This window comes from Rhinichthys klamathensis, unplaced genomic scaffold (genome assembly GCF_029890125.1).
Source record: "Rhinichthys klamathensis goyatoka isolate OS25496 unplaced genomic scaffold, OSU_Roscu_1.1 h1tg000229l_1, whole genome shotgun sequence".
Lineage (NCBI taxonomy): Eukaryota > Metazoa > Chordata > Actinopteri > Cypriniformes > Leuciscidae > Rhinichthys > Rhinichthys klamathensis.
In genome coordinates this window covers 3,738,646-3,757,384 of record NW_026606753.1, presented here as the reverse complement: position 1 = coordinate 3,757,384, position 18,739 = coordinate 3,738,646, and the positions used below count along the sequence as shown (strand labels likewise).

The window sequence follows — 18,739 nt, the reverse complement described above, 5'->3', positions numbered from 1 at the left end:
ATAACTTGACTGTGGTCATTCCTGAATCTGTTTGATATGTTTAGAGCTAATCTGGAGGAGAAACTAAATGCAGCCTTGAAGTTGGACACAGTTGCAGCTCAAGACATACAAGAGTGTCGACAGGAGGAAATGCAAGGTATCACACACATCACACTGTCCAAACACACATACACACATCACAGGCATCACTCATCTTTTACTGCCCCATCATATATGACTACTATTATAGTATTTATTAATATTGGCCTTTATTTTTATAATTTAGTTCTCCCTTTGAATTTTAGTTTAAGATTTGTAACTTTTAATTTTAAGATTTATAATATTTTATATTTATTATATTTCTATTTAGCTTTAATGTACTTTTTATTTCAGCTTTAGTTTTAGTCATTTTAGTACTTCAACTTAAAGACGTAGTACACAGAAATAAAAATTGTGTAATTTACTCCCTCATATTGTTCCAATCCTGTGACTTTTTCTTCTGTGGAACATAAAAGATAAAAAATAAATAATAATAAATATATATATATATATATATATATATATATATATATATATTTATATACTGTATGTAGAGGAAGAAAGAAAGTCACAGGTTTGAAACTACATGAAAGTGAGTAAATAAATAAGTGAGTAAATAATATTTTAACATATTTTATTTCAGTTATGGCGCTTTTCCATTACCAGTACCAGCTCGACTCGACTCGACTCGTCTTGGCTCGCCTCGACTCGGCTCGCTTTTCGCTCCGTTTTCCATTGCAGAAAGTACCGCCACAAATAGTACCCGGTCGTCATAGCGACGCATTTCGTTCCTCGTTGCCCCATCAAGCTCTCGCTGGATCCTCTCTTCGGCAACCAAACAAAGGAATGTCTGCACCTCCTCGTTTGACCACGGCGTATTCTTCCGAGTTGCCATAATAATAGTAGTAAGTTTAGTAACTATCTCTGGCCAAACTATTTAAAAATGGCGGGGTTATTCTGGATACTCCATCTGGCGCGTGCAATGATGACGCAGATTCTCTGTGACCAATCAGCAGTCGGCATTGTTTTCACGTCACATTTTAGTATCGGCTTAGCTCGCCTCAGCTCGCTTAGAACCTCGCCGGAGGTGGTACGAAAAAAAGTACCCGAAAGCAGGTACAGGTACAACTTTTACACAGTGGAAAACCAAACAAAGGCGAGTCGAGTCGAGCCGAGCCGAGCCGAGGCGAGCTGGTACTGTGTAGTGGAAAAGCGCCATTAGTTACCAAAGCAACATCTATCATTTTCATTTAAGAAGTTTTTCCATCTGATATTTATATTTTATTTTATTTTATTTAAGCTTTCTTTTTAATTAATAAAAACTATTTTTTTTATAGGTTTGGTTAACAATAACAACACTGCTGTTGACCTATCCTGTTTCCTTTATATCTGAGATTATTTCTCCTTAAATCCTCCTCTTACCAGTCATTTAAAAACTTTAAGATTTGTTACATTAAGTATTATCCTTCCCTCTGGACAGTGGCAAAGTCAGGTCATAGGTGACACAGGGCAACATTATACAGCATGAAGCGCTTCCCCACATGCAGCTGCCGCAGACACACACTTTCATCTTTCATCCCCTTTCTGTTCCAGTAAAATCACGAAATAAAATTATGACATGACCATTAACCCATGAGAATTTGAGAGAGGTAGGTCCAGATGTGCTTTCGGAAATCCAATTTGCTGTATTCCCAATTGATTTCAAACTCACATGGCTCTTTCCACACCCTCAGAAAGGATCTTGTACATTCCTATCCGTCAAACGCTCCATCAGAGCGATCTCTAGTGTATAAGCACCCTAAGTTCTTTTGGGAAAATTGGCCAAATCTTGGTAGGGACCTTTCTGAAAGTCGGGACCTTTCTGAAAGTTGGTACCATTCCTACATAAATCCATGTCTGTGTCATGAGAAAGCGTTAGTTATTATAATTAAAGGCAGGGTAGGCAGAAATCCCCAAAAATACTTTTTTTCCAAATTTGTTTAAACTGTCTTTATATATCAATGCATAATTAAAATGTAAGTAATCTGGGAAAGAAATTATAAAAATCGAGTGTCTGTAGTCCTCTCAGGACTGCAATAAACACAGCTCATTATTCCATTAACTCCCACCCCCTCCCTTCTCGGCTCCTTCCAAAGCCACGCCCCCAAAATACATGAACGCGCGATCCAGGCCGTTCGCTCAGCTGGAAGATTCGGACGCGTTTACCAGCGCCAAGCAGAGAGGAGCACAGTGCATGTAGTGACATCATGTCAGAATCACAAGTAATAAAATAACTAACTTTATCAGTATGAATATAAACAATTAACATGGCTGTTAGTACACACTATCAAGCTCGCATATCGATACTGGTAAAGTTTAAAATATTTTGCTTCGTAACCGAATCAAACTCAATATAAGGCAAAGCTATAAATGGCTTCATTGATACACGTTTGCCGTTACTATCAGTTACACTGTGATGAAGGTGAATTTGTAAGATTCATAACATATACAGGTGTTTTGCATGTAAGAGCTTCCACGATGAAAGCACTGTTGGCTCTGATGTATTGTTTACAGATAAACTGAGTAACATACACTCAAACACCTTCTCACAACTGCATTGCAGACACCAGATAATATAACACACACACACACAACATATATTGTATAACACATACAGATACAACATAAAGACATAGGTAAACATATGTAGAGCATAACAACAAACCAAACGTGAAAAAACGGAGCAGGTAGAGTTCACGGTGAACATAGGAACAAAGTTTTGGCAGAGGGTAAAGCTAGGTATAAAAATAGATCCCCTAAACTTTTTAACCTAAAGTTAGATTTGGCGAAATTAAACAAAACAGCTTTCAACTGCAGATAGGCCTATTGATTATTTATCGTCTCAACCCTGGCTCACTAACAGTAACGTTATAACAGTCGACACCAAAGTTACACTGTCATAGCTAAGCCAGTGTAACGTTAGTTATGCTACGTAACGTTAGGTAGCTATATTAGGTAGCTACGTGTGCTAGTGATACATGCTTCATGAAAAAATAAATGCCATCAAAATGAAAACAGCGAGATTACCTGTCCAGCAGAAATAATGCCATCATGGAGTCACTTTTCAGCCCCTTGAGATCCCTCAGTTGTCGCCACCGCTGGAAAGCCACACCGATATTGACTCTCGTATGATTTCTTGATTTATCCAAATACTTTTTGTTCATAGCCTTTTCAAATACTGTCATCCTTTTTTTAACTTGTTTGACTTTGCTGCCTGTATATGCAGGTACTAAGAATTTTGACTGTTCTTTCTCTGCCATAATTGTTATTACTAGCTTCCGTGCCTCTTCAAACGCGTGCGCGCATTTGGGCTGCTCCTGTATCAGCAGAGGTGGTATCCATGGTAGCGAGGGAGAGTGACAGTCGCCCCAGCCAATATTTTCTTTCGTCCCGAATGGAATAATGAGCTGTGTTTATTGCAGTCCTGAGAGGACTACAGACACTCGATTTTTATAATTTCTTTTCCAGATTACTTACATTTTAATTATGCATTGATATTTAAAGACAGTTTAAACAAATTTGGAAAAAGTATTTTGGGGGATTTATGCCTACCCTGCCTTTAACTATTTTATCATCACAACAGTTGAATGCAACCATGTGAAGAAGTGATGTCCAATTTGCGAACAAATGACTCTTATGAACTGATTCTTTTAAGTGTTAAATTCCATTTGAACAAATTTAAGGGCATAAAAAATCTTAAATATCTTCAATGGTATAATAAAAGTCTTAATTATAATTTCAAGCGGTCTTGAAAAGACCTATTGTGCTTATTTACATTTTTTACTTTCTTTATTGTGTAATGTTGCTGTTTGAGCAAAGTCCACTCCAATTCTCTATTTCAGTAAACAATGTTTCTGAACTCTATGAAATGCCTCTATTGTAGTCTTGAGATTTCCTCCAAAAACGTACGTCACAATATTCCTCATTTAAAAGGCATTCACAAATAAAGGGGTGAGGCCTGGATGAATTCCGTTAGTATGGTGTTTTGAAATTCACTGTTGTGTTGTGACGTTTCCGAAACACGTGATTTACCCCCCAAACCCTTTTCTTTGTGCAGGTCTTAAAAAGCCTTAAATTTGATTTTAAAACACTGCAGAAACTATGTGATTATACACTGAACAAAATTATAAACGCAACACTTTTGTTTTTGCCCCCATTTTTCATGAGCTGAACTCAAAGATCTAAGACTTTTTCTATGTAGACAAAAGGCCTATTTCTCTCAAATACAGTTCACAAATCTTTCTAAATCTGTGTTAGTGAGTATTGCAGAGATAATCCATCCACCTCACAGGTGTGGCATATCAAGATGCTGATTAGACAGTATGATTATTGCACAGGTGTGCCTTAGGCTGGCCACAATAAAAGGCCACTCTAAAATGTGCAGTTTTACTGTATTGGGGGGTCTGGGGGACACCGCCCCACCAAAACCCCCAAAAAAACAAGGTTGTTGATTGTGGCCTGTAGAATGTTGGTCCACTCCTCTTATTGGCAGGACCTGGAACACACTGTCGTATACGCCGATCCAGAGCATCCCAAACACATTAATTCATGCTGACTGCAGGAATGTCCACCAGAGCTGTTGCCCGTGAATTGAATGTTCATTTCTCTACCATAATCCGTCTCCAAAGGCATTTTAGAGAATTTGGCAGTACAAACTGAGGTGATCAAAAAATAAAGGAAGATATTTTATTTGCCCTTAAAATTTGAGTTTATTTCTCCAAATTCCTAAATATATTTATAAATATAGATTTTTGGATTGCAAAACTTGGAATTGCATGCAAAATAATTTGCTGTAAAAATGCAGAAAATTTTCTGTGAGGGTTGTGTTTGGGTAGGGTTACAGGATAGTTTGAGAGAATTGGGGAGTGATAATTTGGATGCACACGTGAGTGTAAGACACCAGGACCGAGGACGCAGGCTGGTGTTATTGTACACAGCTGGATGCTCCAACTCCAGTAAGGGTGGAAAGACACTAGGAAGCCGGAGGTTGCTGCTAGTGTAAATCACAAACCGAGGCTCTCCGACTCTTCCATTCAGATAGGGGTACCCCGAACTTAGTCAATTTATTATCTTATTTCTATACAGTATGTGTATTTCTCTTCTGTAAAACACTTTGTAAACACTGTTTTAAAAGGTGCTATATAAATAAACCTTTACTTACAGTTTGTACAGTATAAAAACATAGTCTATGGAAAGTCTACATAATTATATAAAAAGAAGTGTGTGTGTGCGCACAGGTGAATAGGTGTTTTTTTTTTTTTTTTTTTCAAGTGTGTGCATGATGCTACTGAGAAAGACAGGTCTGTGACTCACTCGAATTTCAGCCTTGCTGCTTACTGTCCAAAGGTCAGCAAAAAAAAACTGACTGTAAATATTTCACAACATTTTCATTCGACAAATGAGCATCCACATTCACCATGAAACTTTTATTAACCAGAGGCGGCAGAAAGTTCTGGTCTCCAAATGTGTTTATTTTCCCATCTTTAAACAAGCAAAGCAACAAAGTTCCTGCCATGAAGTCCAAAACACAAACTCCATCATACATTGACAATTACCTTCAAAATTAATTTGTATTACTCCACAATAATCTGCAAGATTGCTTCAGGTCAGAAGGTTTTGATTTGTGGTTACGAGTACTTTTTCTAAGTCTGTCCATTAAAGGCCTCTTTAAGAGCTCAATCAGTTGAATAGACCCTTGAAAAGACCAGAAATTATGTGTCATTAATGATAATTTATTTGAATTGGGAAAGTGGCTGTCAGGTGACAGTATGAATTTTTATTCCTTCAGCTGAGCTTCTGTTTCGGGAAGTGTCGGAGGAGGTCAGGAGGAGCAGCACCCCCATCAAGACATCCGCACGAAGAGTAGAACAGACTTTTAAGAAGGTACCAACCGTGTGCTGTTTGCTATTTACATTTTTGGAAATGTTCAGCCTTTAGCTGAATTTTTTGAAGAACAATGAACTAAAGTCATATAGATGTGTTCCTTACATCATGTGCAGAGACACAGACTATTGGCAAACTTAAAATGTATGAAATGTAACACTTTTACAAAAAGATTCAGTTTGTAAGGTATCATAAACATTAACATGCACTTTAAAAATTCAATTTTGGTTACACTTTACAACGAGGTTCCATTAGTTAGTTTTATTAATGCATTAAAAAAAATACCTAACAACGAGCAATTAATTTGTCACAGAATTGTTCATCTTTGTTAACATGTGTTAATAAAAATACAACTGTTCATTGTTAGTTCATCTAAGGTCCATTAAACAATATTAACAGATTTAAAGTTTTGATTTTAAAAATGTGTTAGTAAATGTTGAAATTAACATTAAGTAAGATTATCAAATGTTTTAAAAGTATTTTTCATATTTAGTTCATGTTAACTAATGTAGTTAATTAATATTAACAAAGGGAACCTTATTGTAAAGTGTTACCTTAATTTTAGTCAAACTTCTTCAGTCTTTTAAAACATGTCAGGTGTTTGCTTTCTCCGAAAGACAGATGTGTATTTAATTCTTCAAATATTCATACATTGTGTCATGTACAGTATACTTGGACAGACAGGCAAAGACTGTATAGCTTGACTACACAAAAAAACACTTGTTTATAACTGCATGTTATAAATTAGCATTTAATATTATTATAGGTTATCTTTGGTCTGAGTTCTTTTTAATTTGTTAACTAGTGTAAATGTATACAATTTGAAGTGATAAAAATCAATTAGCATATGTATAAATTAACATTTGCCTGGATTAATGCGGTAAACATATTGTTAGTTCATAGTGCTTACTGCATAAACAATTGTTGACAAATAAAACCTTATTATAAAGTGTTACTATGTCAATAAAACAACTAGTTTATTAATGCAAAAGTTGGATGCACCAAAATCTTGACAAAAACACATTAAAATTCTCATCCCCAGAAGCATATTAATAAAGAGCATTTATCTGTGCTTGAGTAGAGGCTGTGATTGAGTTTAGGCACTATGGTGTACACAAGGAGAGAAACCCTTAACTTTCACTAGTGAGAACTTACCACAAATACACATCCTTAAGCACTTTACAGGATAAAAAGATTTGTGTATATTAGCTAAAAGTACATTTCATCCATGAATTACACAATTACAGTTGTGCAATATTTTGCAATATTATTGAATGTTTAAGTTGTTAGAGCCTGAAGTGCAATCAACAATATTGTAATATTTTTTGTGTTTCTAGGCAAAGTCTAATTTAAAATTTTGGTTTTCGGTGTGTCCATAATTTTTGGTTTCAAATTTGGCCAAGAATTTGTGCAAAACTAATCCAAGTAGTTCACATGCAGATCTCAAATTGTCTAAAATTGGATGGAGGCCATGCAAAATGTTCATAACAGTGCCTGTGTTCACAAAAAACTGTTTTCCTGTAGTATGGATCGCTCATTTAAGCCAACAACCTGCAAAACTATCAACAGCAAAGCAAACGCTTAAGGCTCATTTGAATGAAACTAAACTGCTCTGTTTGCGTTTGCTGACACACTGCTGATGTTTGACACTGGGTCTTTCACTCATTTAATACAAGCAAATCATTTGTCATTAGCATTTAGCCTGAGCAAATCAAGCTCATGGTCTATTCAAACGCACTCGACTTCCCTTAAAGCAACATTTAGCTTGGTTCTTGCTGGAAGGGCTGGTGAGGACTGAGGGAACGTTCTGAGCAGAGGAATGAAATGGTTTGTGGAATAATTCGGAGCAGATGATGGCATTGTGAGCGATGCCAGCAGCTGCCATATGGTCGTGTAATGGGGGCTGTCATCGCCTTTATTACCGAATGACAAGCACCATGTTAAACTTAATAACCCACAGGGGCAGACTGCTGTTTATGTGCTCCTGCAAACGCATTATAAATGAAATAATTTTTGATGGAGTTGTGGGAGGGGGGTGCGAGTCGTTGTCAGCCAGCCGTAAAGGGGCCTAATGTTGTTTGAAAGGTGGTGTGCTGCGGCAGTAAGGCAGCGAGAGTGCTAAATAAAAGGCAGCGATTTGCCTGGGGGTATACACCCAGCAGGCATCCCCTCCTCTCTTTCACACCCTCCACCAGGATTTGACAAGCTGCCTAAATGGCCCTCTTTTATGTTTAGCCATGAGTAACAAATTTGTGGGGAATCACAGAGTGGTTGTTCACTTGGCCCGGAACAGACCCTCTCCATAAAGGCCAAACGAGAGTTTAAAGCACAAATGTCTAAAAAAAGATGTAGTGATAATTGTTTTTTCACGTGCCTCTGCTTACTCCCACAGATAGAGCAGTTACAAAGTCAAATGGTCTCTCTGGAGAGCGAGATCGTGCGCTTGCGAGAAGACAACCAGGCGTTACAGGAAGCGAACAGAGCAATGGCTGGAGAGCGGGGTGATCTGCAGACCAGAGTTCAGCTCTTGCACCAACGCAAGGAGGCCGAGGAGGCCCAGGCCAGAGAAGAACAGGGCCGACTGCTTGCCCAGCTGCAGAGTTCTGAGCGAGAAGCAAAAGAGGCCATGAAATCTGCCGCCCAGGCCAGACACAGGCTGCTAAAGCTCCGACAGGAACTGGGAGTCCTTCGAGCCGAGAGAGATTTCCATCGGTCTGCAGCTAATCTCAAGGCGAAAGCTGCCACGCTGGCTAACAACAAGATCAGGTCTAAAATGCCCTGGGCTGATGCCTCCAGCAGAACACGCATGCGCTCGACGCAGAACAGGATGGACAGTCCCGCCAAGGACGACTGGGAGGACATGAGCGCAGACAGGTACTTCCCCCACCTTTCACTATCCTTGTCTCTTTCTCGTTTTCCATCTCTCAAGCTCTCATTATTTTTCTGACTGTAGGGACAGCACGCATATGCAAAAACACAAGCAAACGGGTGATTGAATCCCAGCTTCTGTCTAGTTGGTATTCAAAAGAGAGAAAAAGAGCAAGAGGGGGGCAGAAAGAGGGGAAAAAAATCTGATCCTTTGAATTATCCTGGGATGTCTTGCTAGGAGCTTATTGACTGAAATTTGCATGTAGAATTAGCCACCTCTGAGCAGCCGAGTTGAACCGGCGCCAGAAAGCACCTGAACCCGCCCGCAGCCCCTCACTCTCTGCCCAATGCCATTTTCCCAACGTCATGAGCCCTAAAATTGACAGTTTGGCAGGTTAATTTAATTTGTGATTCCTTTGCATATTCATCCCTGACAGAGGAGGAGTCCCAGGCAAACCCTGGCCAATCAGTTGAGTTTTCCTGTGACGTTCCTATTCTGCTGTGGTCCCAGTGTCTCCCTTCTCTCCTCCTTTTCCTGTACTTGCTTTAATTTAACAGGATAAATTTTGAATGACTCTGTTCGGCTCTCTACCAGATGTCGACAAGCTGTTTAACATCTTCCAAATCAAGCAGCTTTTTCAGTAATTATTTCATGAAAGTTTTATGTCGCCTACAACATCAGAGTTTATGACATGATGGATGGTATGATCCACAGATCTATTTCACCCAAATGCACCACTACCTCAACAAAACGGCATGCTGGAAGCTTTCCAAATCTGTCTCAAAGAGGCTCTTGAATGAGACGCCGCAGCATTTAGAACGTCCCGACTGTGCCTCAGCAGTTACGCACCACACATGGCCGTTTAAATTTCAGGGTTGTCTGGTTTTCTGCTAATTACCATTCTCATATGAATTCTACGCCACATAGTAGTCCCCAGTATATCTATTTATCTTGGTAAGTAAATAGATATTTTATAACTTTATCTCCACAGTGACAGTGAACAGTTCTCTGACAGCCTGCAAAGTCGATATTCTGCTCCGACTCGTCGAGCTTCTCAGAAAACTAGTAAGGTTTGTTACACAACTTTTTTCTTAAGTGACTTTTTTGGATTTTGTTTCTTATCTGGTTTTTTTTTTTTGGGGGGGGGGGGGGTTGTTGCTGTTGTTGTTGCTCAAATTAAATAATTGTCATTTTTCTACAAATCAGTACGTTTCATTTATAACAAAATAGTCAATAGATTCATAAGTTTAAAGAAATTTTAAAGGTGAAGTACATTATGTAATTTCTGAGCTCCCACCTTCATGAAACAGAATTGCAGAAGTAATGACTTTTCAAAGAAGTTTGGTAACACTTTATTTTGCAGTGTCCTTGCTACACGTTTCATGCTCTTACTATAGTAATAACAGTAAATTATGTATAATTACAAGCAAATAACCCCAAGTCAAACTCCAACCCTAATCCTATTGTAAGTGTGTGTTAATTAATATTACTCAGTTCTTATTGATCTAATTACACTATAACAAGGACCCCTTAAATTCAAGAGTAACCAAAGTTTTCTGAAAACGCCCTCTATCTGCCATTGGTCGGCCAAACATATAGCCACAGCCCTAGTTTCGGTCTAATACATTTTTTGATCTAGTAAGATCTATTCCTCTGTCTCATTCTTATAGAATTATTATTTAAACGTTATAGTTAACGTTATAGACAAGTGGGTAGCTCTTAAGCAGAAAGCTGTAGTATGATCTACTCAAAGGTTGGGCCCCAAGTAATTGGATGAGGCAATGTTGTTTTAATACTTTTGAACAGAATCAGTCTACGAATGGCTTATTTAGAGTTTAAAAAAAATACTCTCTTCACCTTGAAATTGCCTCTTTTCATTTGCAAAGTAAAAAAAACAAAAACATTTTCTGCTTGAATTTAAGCAGCTGTGTCGATCAGAAGATGCGTATCAGAGGTGTCTGATCCTGTAAAGTGCGATCTCTTCTCGTCAGTCTCTCAGGGCTCCGCTGGCTCTCCCCCATCCCCTCAGGGAACATGGAAGCTCCATATCTTCTCCTCTTTTCACTTCCTCTCAGCTCTACAGCTGTCAGCTCTCTCTTAGATCCTGCCTGAATGGCTCTGTGTACTCGTCAACTGTACTGGCTCACATCGGCGTGACAGTGGAGCAGAGCACTGCGCCGCCCGTGTCACACTAAAGAGCTTCTGAATAAATCCATGATCAAACCCACGGAGAGAGAGGGAGAGAGACTGATCAAAACCTTTTTAAATAGTGTTCGATACAAACGAGGGGAAAAGCCAAAGCCTCTTTGATGTGACTACAAACGCTTCCTCTGTGTCACTCTGCCGTGAGCCGCCACGTTGCGTTATGTTAAACTGTTGCCCCAGCTTTTTGTGTCATGTTTTGTGTTTCCACCTCTTCCCTGCCTGCAGGGCTGCAGGTACATGCTGATCTGCCCCATAGACGAGCCTGGAGAGGAATCTCAAACTAGAAACATCCAAATCCAAGGTAACCTGGTTGAAGCAACTGTGCCCAGGCGCTTACAGGATGAGTGATTGTTCTCTCTTGATGGCTTGTACAGCCCTTGTCGTATAAATTCTTAAAGAACAGAATAGAAAACTGAATCTACTGTAAATATCAAAACAGATTCTCATCAATGTCATTCATAAAGCAAAATATGAAATGTGTAATTGCAAAGATAATGAATGTTTATAAAAAGGTTGCCAAACATTCCTACTGCCCCTTCTGCCCACTTCTATCTATTTGTTGAGTCCCACAGTTGTTTGAGTCAAAAGTTGACATTGGATCACTTAAACACTTGTTTATACGTATAGTGATTACTTAAACTGATGCCTCGTTCTATTTGTGACGTACTGACACGAAGGACAAATGCTTTGCAACGGGCGCATTGTCCTGTCCAGTGTAGACAGCCTTTAGCTGTTGTGTCCGATGTAGACACGGTTTAAAGCTCAAAATGCCAGTTTTGTGCAAAAGACTATTGCAATGCAGAATTATTTTCCCCTTCTTGAATGGCGTATCACAACTGTAGCCCATTATCATGATATCTTCATCACGTTCAAAAGAGCTTTTCTTAACTAGAAGGCCAAGCTAATAACTTGTTAACCTACACTATCATTTAAATGTTTGGGGTCAGTGTCTATTCACTAATCACGCATTAAATAAAACATTTATGAAATGAATCAGTATCTTTCAGTTTCCACAAAAATATTAAGCAGCACAACTGCTTTGAAATGTTACTTGATCACCAAATTAGCATATTAAAATGATTTCTGAAGAAGGATCATGTGACACTGAAAATTCAGCTTTGCCATCACAGGAATAAATTACATTTAAAATATTATTTTAAATTGTGATAATATCTCACAATATTGCTGTTTTACTGTATTTTTGATCAAATAAATTCAGCCTTGGCAAGCATAAGAGACTTATTCTAAAAAGAAAACATTAAAAATCTTACCAACCCCCAAAATAGTAGTGTAAAGCTAACTGAAAACACAAAGAAAGGAAAATATAATAGGAAGGAATACAAGCACAATAGCATGCCATGATATCTGTTCTGTTGTATTTGCGGCATGTGAAAACCACGTCCCAAAATTACAAGATGCAGGTCTTAATATTGTATTGTTTATTTTATTATTGAAGACATAACTTCAGATTCAAATTAATATTTTGCTGAAGCAAAATCTTCCTTAATTTTTGGGTGAAAATGAAGACTATGATTGATACTATAATCATCTTTAATAAATTACAGGGTTTTTTGTGTTTTTTAGTTAATATTCACTAAAATAATGTTATAGCCACAGCAGTCAACAATAACAGAGCAGTGGCTGAATGTTGTTGATATAATGTTGTTGTGATACTTCAGCTGGTTTTGTACTGTACTACGTAATGCTATTTAACCCTAGTAACAAATGAACAGAGACTGAATGTAGCATTGTGTCCCCACCACCACCCTCAGGTGTCTCCCTGCAGAAGACGAGGAAGAGAACATCAAAGTCCCATGCTGTTTTGCGACAGCGTCTTCTGTCCCTCCAGCAGCAAGTCGCAGCCCTGCAGGCAGAGAAACAAGCAGCACAGCAGCTCGCAGCAGAGCAGAAGCAGAGACAAGTGCAAACACAAGTGCAGTTAGACTCCATTCTCCAGCAACTCAACGCCAGCAAGCAGCTTTCAAAGGTACTGCATGACCAGAGCGGCTCCACTAACGCTTTATTCACTCTTGGGGCTTCACAGAATTCACAAAACATTATTAAGAATAATATTTTTTTATTTTAGGAAATACCAAATATTTGTATGATATAACTTTTTAAGGTATTCAAAATCATTGTAAATGTAACTTTAATTTAGAGTTTAAGTCAGGACTTTAACCCTTTTGCTTCAAGGTACAAGGCAAGTTGTTTATTCAAGTATCATTACAGCATTATAATACTAAAATACACATGTAATCTAGCATACTTTTAGGTTATTTATGTTCCAGATTGAATTACTATGGGCTATAAGATAGAGAGCTAGAAATGCCTCGTATAGAGGTATTTGCTTATTTAAATAAAAATAAAAAGGTAATAGGAGATTTTAAGGTAAATAGACATTCAAATTATTGTTAATTTGTTGTTATATTTCTTAAAAAGTTAAGAAAATATTTCAATTGAACTATTTGTTTAACTAATTGTGAATTATTTATTTAACTATTTATTTATTATGGTCATTTATTTTCTAATTTTCTCCCCTGGAGTCTGTTAAATTGTCTGGACATACTTGTGTAGCGATGTGTGGAGACAGACTTCATGAGGCTCATACATATGTCATTTTGTTTCCGAATGCACATGCACAGTGTTGTATGTTGGCTCCAGTTAGACTGTGAGGCTGGAAATGCCAAGCCCATTTGAGATTTGATTAAGACTCTTGAGTGGAACAGGAGGTCAAGATGAACGCCCAAGTGTCCAGAACCTCTCTCTTTCCAAAACACACCATGCTGCAGTGACACTTGTGTGTGTGTGTGTGTGTGTGTGTGTGTGTGTGTGTGTGTGTGTGTGTGTGTGTGTGTGTGTGTGTGTGTGTGTGTGTGTGTGTGTGTGTGTGTGTGTGTGTGTGCACATGCGCATATATGATTGTTTGTTTGTTCGACTCAGAATCATGCATTATTAATGGAGTGGTGAAAGGGCAGCAGGTTGAGTGCCCTTACATGCTGCCCCCTGCTGCCCTGTAGTGTGATCACCCTCTTTAATTGGCTAGAGGTGGAGTGTCCAGATTTTATCCTCTCGTCTGATTAGGTGATAAAATCACAGTGGTGTGTGGAACTTGACTGTGTGTTGTAGTTCATGTTAATTTGAGAGTTGTGTGTCTTTTTTCCCTTATTGGCTTGTGTAAGAATGGTTGTCTGTAAGAAAACTATACAGGGATTCAACAGACAGACAGATGAATTCCGTAGAGTAAAGAAAATACCTTGAGAGGAACCAGACACATCCTCCTCGTTAAACAGTCTGTGATAGCAGTTCACAAAACATTTGTTTCAGTATCGACTGGGCTGTAGATCGATTAAAAAAATTATAATTAATCACATACATTTCTGTAAGTAAACACAATCAATTGCACCTAACATTGTACCATACATATAACTTGTAATCATAAATATATTTTCACATTGAATCTTCAAATTAATGTGGAAACAATATAAACACATATTTTAAATATTTGATATTTAACTATTTGGTTATTAGCATCTTTTTACTAAGTATGAATGAAGGCCATCATGGCTATCATTATCACTGATACCAATATAATTTTTTTTTTTATTATTATTATTTTTTTATTAATGGGGATAAAAAGATTAATTATAACCATTAAATATTGCAGTATAATTGAAAGCCAGGCCTAAATTGCGAATGATCAGATTGTTTTTATTTATCATTTATTAACAATTACAGAACATTACAAATAGAACAACTTAATTTCATTTCAATATTTTACATACTGTAATGGTAAAGGATGTGGGATAAAGACATACTAAAAGCTACTTCAAGAATAAAAAATAAAAAAACAGTGTAAATTGTCTTGTTGTTTTTTAACGCGTTAAACAGCAAATATTCATCACCAAAAATTATTTTATTTTATTCGGTCCAAGTATTGACGGAAAAATGTGTTGTTTACTTGTCCTATAGCATCTGGCTGGTCGTTTTGGTAATGGGTGATAACCAAATGCTGTGTATCTGGAAGAATGGGCCTATAGAGGGTGAGACAGATAAATGGATAGGGAGACACATTAATCTGTATTAGGCAACAAGGCAAATGTTGATATGATATAAGTTGATATAAGACTCCATCAGTGCTAACTATGGCAGCCAGGGAAAAAGACAGCAGCCCGCCATCACGCTATCAGCTGGAATGGTGGGGGGTTTAACACTTGGGTGTCAAATCCAGCTCTGCACCTTTGAATGCAAATATACTTGTGTATATTCATGAGTTCACCTAGCCGTATGCTGGGTCTTTTATTCTAGATTGAATTATTTGAATAGTGTCTGATCCCACAGCACTGGGGGTTCAGAGTAAAACACTTCTCCACCAGCAGATGTTCCTATGATGGAAGGAGATGCAGGTGGGAAAAAAGACAGCAAATTTGTCCACAAAAAAACTTTTACACCTAAATAAATGAAAAGTACTTTTTTGACGTTAACAATTTATTATTCACTTGAGATATCAGTGGTCTAGTAAAAGCTATTTTAGTCTATATAAGAATTGTCAATCATGTTGAGATCATGTGACCACCTGAATATGTTTCACATCATCTTGATAACCCACCTATTATCTGACACTTTAGATTGCAGTATAAAGTCATCGTTGTTAAGAGATACCCCCTGCACATTTGGTGTTTCTTCATTTACATTGGTAACCAAGACATTTTGACATTCCAGACATTCCGATGGTTTCAATATTAAGTCCAACATCAGTATTATATTGGTTGTCTAAACATAATTGATTTAGTGCATTGAGTCCTTTAAATATAGAGTATCTTTTAATGGAGTGTTGAAGTAGTACTTGATTAAAAAGTGAAGAAATGGGGAATTTCATTAGCCGGGTGCTGTTCAACATCACTGGGACTTTTCAGTGTTTCTATAATTTCAGCATTCCAGATAGTTAGTCTGTGCATTAGTGGTACATTAGTGGACAAATAGTAGTATTTGTCACAAATGACATTTTGTACGAGTCAGTGAATCATTGACTCAACCAGTTTGTTAAAATACACTTATTCAGAATAGAAAAAACTACAACTGTTGTTTCTCAGTTAAATACAAAGGTTGATTCTGCATTAAAGTCTTTTTATCTTCATTTTACAAATATAATAATAATAACAAAAACAAAAACAATTATCTTGCTCAAACAGAACTCCCCATCCCCACTGTACCATTTTTGCACATCATCGTATACACATTCTTATTCTGTAAACTGTCCTTTCAGAAATTTGATAAAAGTAGATAAAAGAATTTCCGTGAGAGGATAAAAAAGACAAATAAGTGGAATGGTATAAAATATTATATTCTAGAATATCAAAAAAGAGGAGGAAAGAAGAAAAAAAGACTGAGAATTAAAAAAATCTTCAAACAACAGATATTTCATTTGGATCCATTTTCTGTGTATGTCAGTGGCTTTAACCTTTTGTTGGAATACATTTTATTGGTATTATAATATTGGTGAAAATTGACAAAGTAATGTAAATTTTTTGGCATAAAATGTACATTTATTGTTAATTGATCTGTTGCATAAAAGTGAAATCACATTGAATCATTAACTCATATTGAAATGAATGTCATTACAGCAGCAAGATTACTGGTGGAATATTTATTATAACGGTTCTATTAACTGGAAGCAAATATAGTGCAATTTATGTTTCTGACAAAATTGGACCAAAATTTCTGTTGTTTAATTTATTTAGTAGTAATTCCATCAGTTTTGAACTTTTTATTATCAGCCAAGTTCCTCACTTCCGCACATTATTTTTATCCATTCATGTTCTGGTGCTTTTTTTTCTTCCGTCTGTGTGAGTGAGAGTCTGTGTTTCTTCTGTATTAGTGTTCGTGTCGGGTGTCACACTTCTCTCAGCTCACATTGATCCCTGTGCCCTTTGTGGTCTGGTATCGATCCTTTATTTTGCTCATTTTAATGTCTCTCTCTCTCTCTCTCTCTCTCTCTCTCTCTCTCTCTCTCTCTCTCTCTCTCTCTCTCTCTCTCTCTCTCTCTCTCTCTCTCTCTCTCTCTCTCATTCTCTCATTATATTGCCTAGGCAGAAAAGACAAAGCTTTTGTGATAAACGGCCAAGTTCAATTAAACCGAGAAGCAGAGTAGTCATACTGTACCACAGCTGAAGTGTCACAGAGCTCCTGTAGTGATCACACGGATGTCATATGCAGTATTAGTAGAGAATGGATCTCTTATTACAGAGTCTGTGATGTATATTAGATGAGATGAATGGCTTCTCCCTTCCGTACATGTGTTAGAGCTGTGGTTGATGGGTGTTTTAGCACCACCTTATATACTGCATCTGCTGTAGAGTGTGTGTGTGTGTGTGTGTGTGTGTGTGTGTGTGTGTGTGTGTGTGTGTGTGTGTGTGTGTGTGTGTGTGTGTGTGTGTGTGTGTGTGTGTGTGTGTGTGTGTTCCTTGTTCTCTCTAAGTGGAACACATGCTCAGCAGTGAAGTGACACTTTCATCAGTCAATCACAGCGCATATCCCTGTAGAGCTTCCAGCTGCTGTCTTTCTTTCTTTCTTAAATAAAAAATCAACATATTTTTATTTTATTCAACAAGTGCTCCTACCACAAGCTGGTGCTGTGACACAATAAGTGTAGGTGACAAAAGTGCTCTATTTGTCCTCAATCTAAGCTCATGTTGTTACGGATGACAGAGGAAACACACTTAATGTACTTTGACAGGTAAGACACCATCACCTATCTACCCCCACTCAGGTCAGCCTTCTCGTGAAGATGGCTGTCACTCCTTTGAGCCGTTCAGATTAATCATAGCGGTGGGATTACGAGGGCAGTGTGGCGGAACCCCTTCTATCACCATGGAGGAGGGACTTGACAGGCTGTTTGACAGGCCGGGCCTGTAATCTGTGTAATTTGCAGGTGTAGTCCGTGTTTCTTTTTTTGGAAGGGTCGGGATTACCTCAGGATTAGACTCCTCGTCTGACAGTGAGGCTTTCAGGAGCTGTTAACGTTAAGCCAAACTAACCTCCCCACATCTCGTCCAAGTTTGGTAAGGGAGACGAGTGTGACTGGATTCTAACAAGCTTGACAGTTTAATTTACTGCTCCAGGTGACTGACTGGTCGTGGCAATTCGTAAATCAGTGATCTGTAGACGTGACAAATCAGCTCAAGCTAATTTGACGAAAGCTCAAAGCTAAAAAACGAAAAGCTAAAAAAAAATATACAATTATGTAAAATTATATTTATATAAAATATATACATAATTTTTGAAACACTGTGGACCATAGTGAACATACAGTGGGTTTTCAAACTGGGGTTCGGTAACCCCCAGAGGACTGCAAAGGGTTATTGGGGTCCACTAAAAATTTGAGGGAAAAAGACACTAATGCATTTTTAGGACTGTTAAAGTTCATGTTTTAACTTATTGTAGATAATAATTAAATATGTGTAACATTTAGCACATTTCATATTATTAGTATTATAGATGTTTAAAAAGAATTGCAATTTCATTTGTATCATTATACAACTTATACAAAATTATGCATTTTTTATTATTATTATTTAATTTTTTGACAGCCCTAGTGTAGACATTAAGAAATAATCATTAAAATCTTTATTTTAGAACTTCATTATTTATTTAATGATCTCCAGATAATATTTTTTATATTTATTTATTTTGACTTTAGTACAATGACATTATAAATTATATATAATT

At 37.4% G+C, this 18,739-nt stretch overlaps 1 protein-coding gene across 3 annotated transcripts in view; it reads left to right on the top strand.

Moving 5' to 3' along the window:
* The window catches only part of cntln (centlein, centrosomal protein), a 175,796-nt gene that overhangs the window by 136,249 nt on the left and 20,808 nt on the right, over positions 1-18,739 (top strand). For all 3 annotated transcript variants that reach the window (XM_056265144.1, XM_056265143.1, XM_056265145.1), the window contains 6 exons: positions 45-136; positions 5,846-5,940; positions 8,333-8,814; positions 9,801-9,879; positions 11,240-11,315; positions 12,787-13,001. In XM_056265144.1, coding sequence (XP_056121119.1) covers positions 45-136; positions 5,846-5,940; positions 8,333-8,814; positions 9,801-9,879; positions 11,240-11,315; positions 12,787-13,001 — 1,039 coding nt within the window. The remainder of the gene's footprint in view (positions 1-44; positions 137-5,845; positions 5,941-8,332; positions 8,815-9,800; positions 9,880-11,239; positions 11,316-12,786; positions 13,002-18,739) is intronic.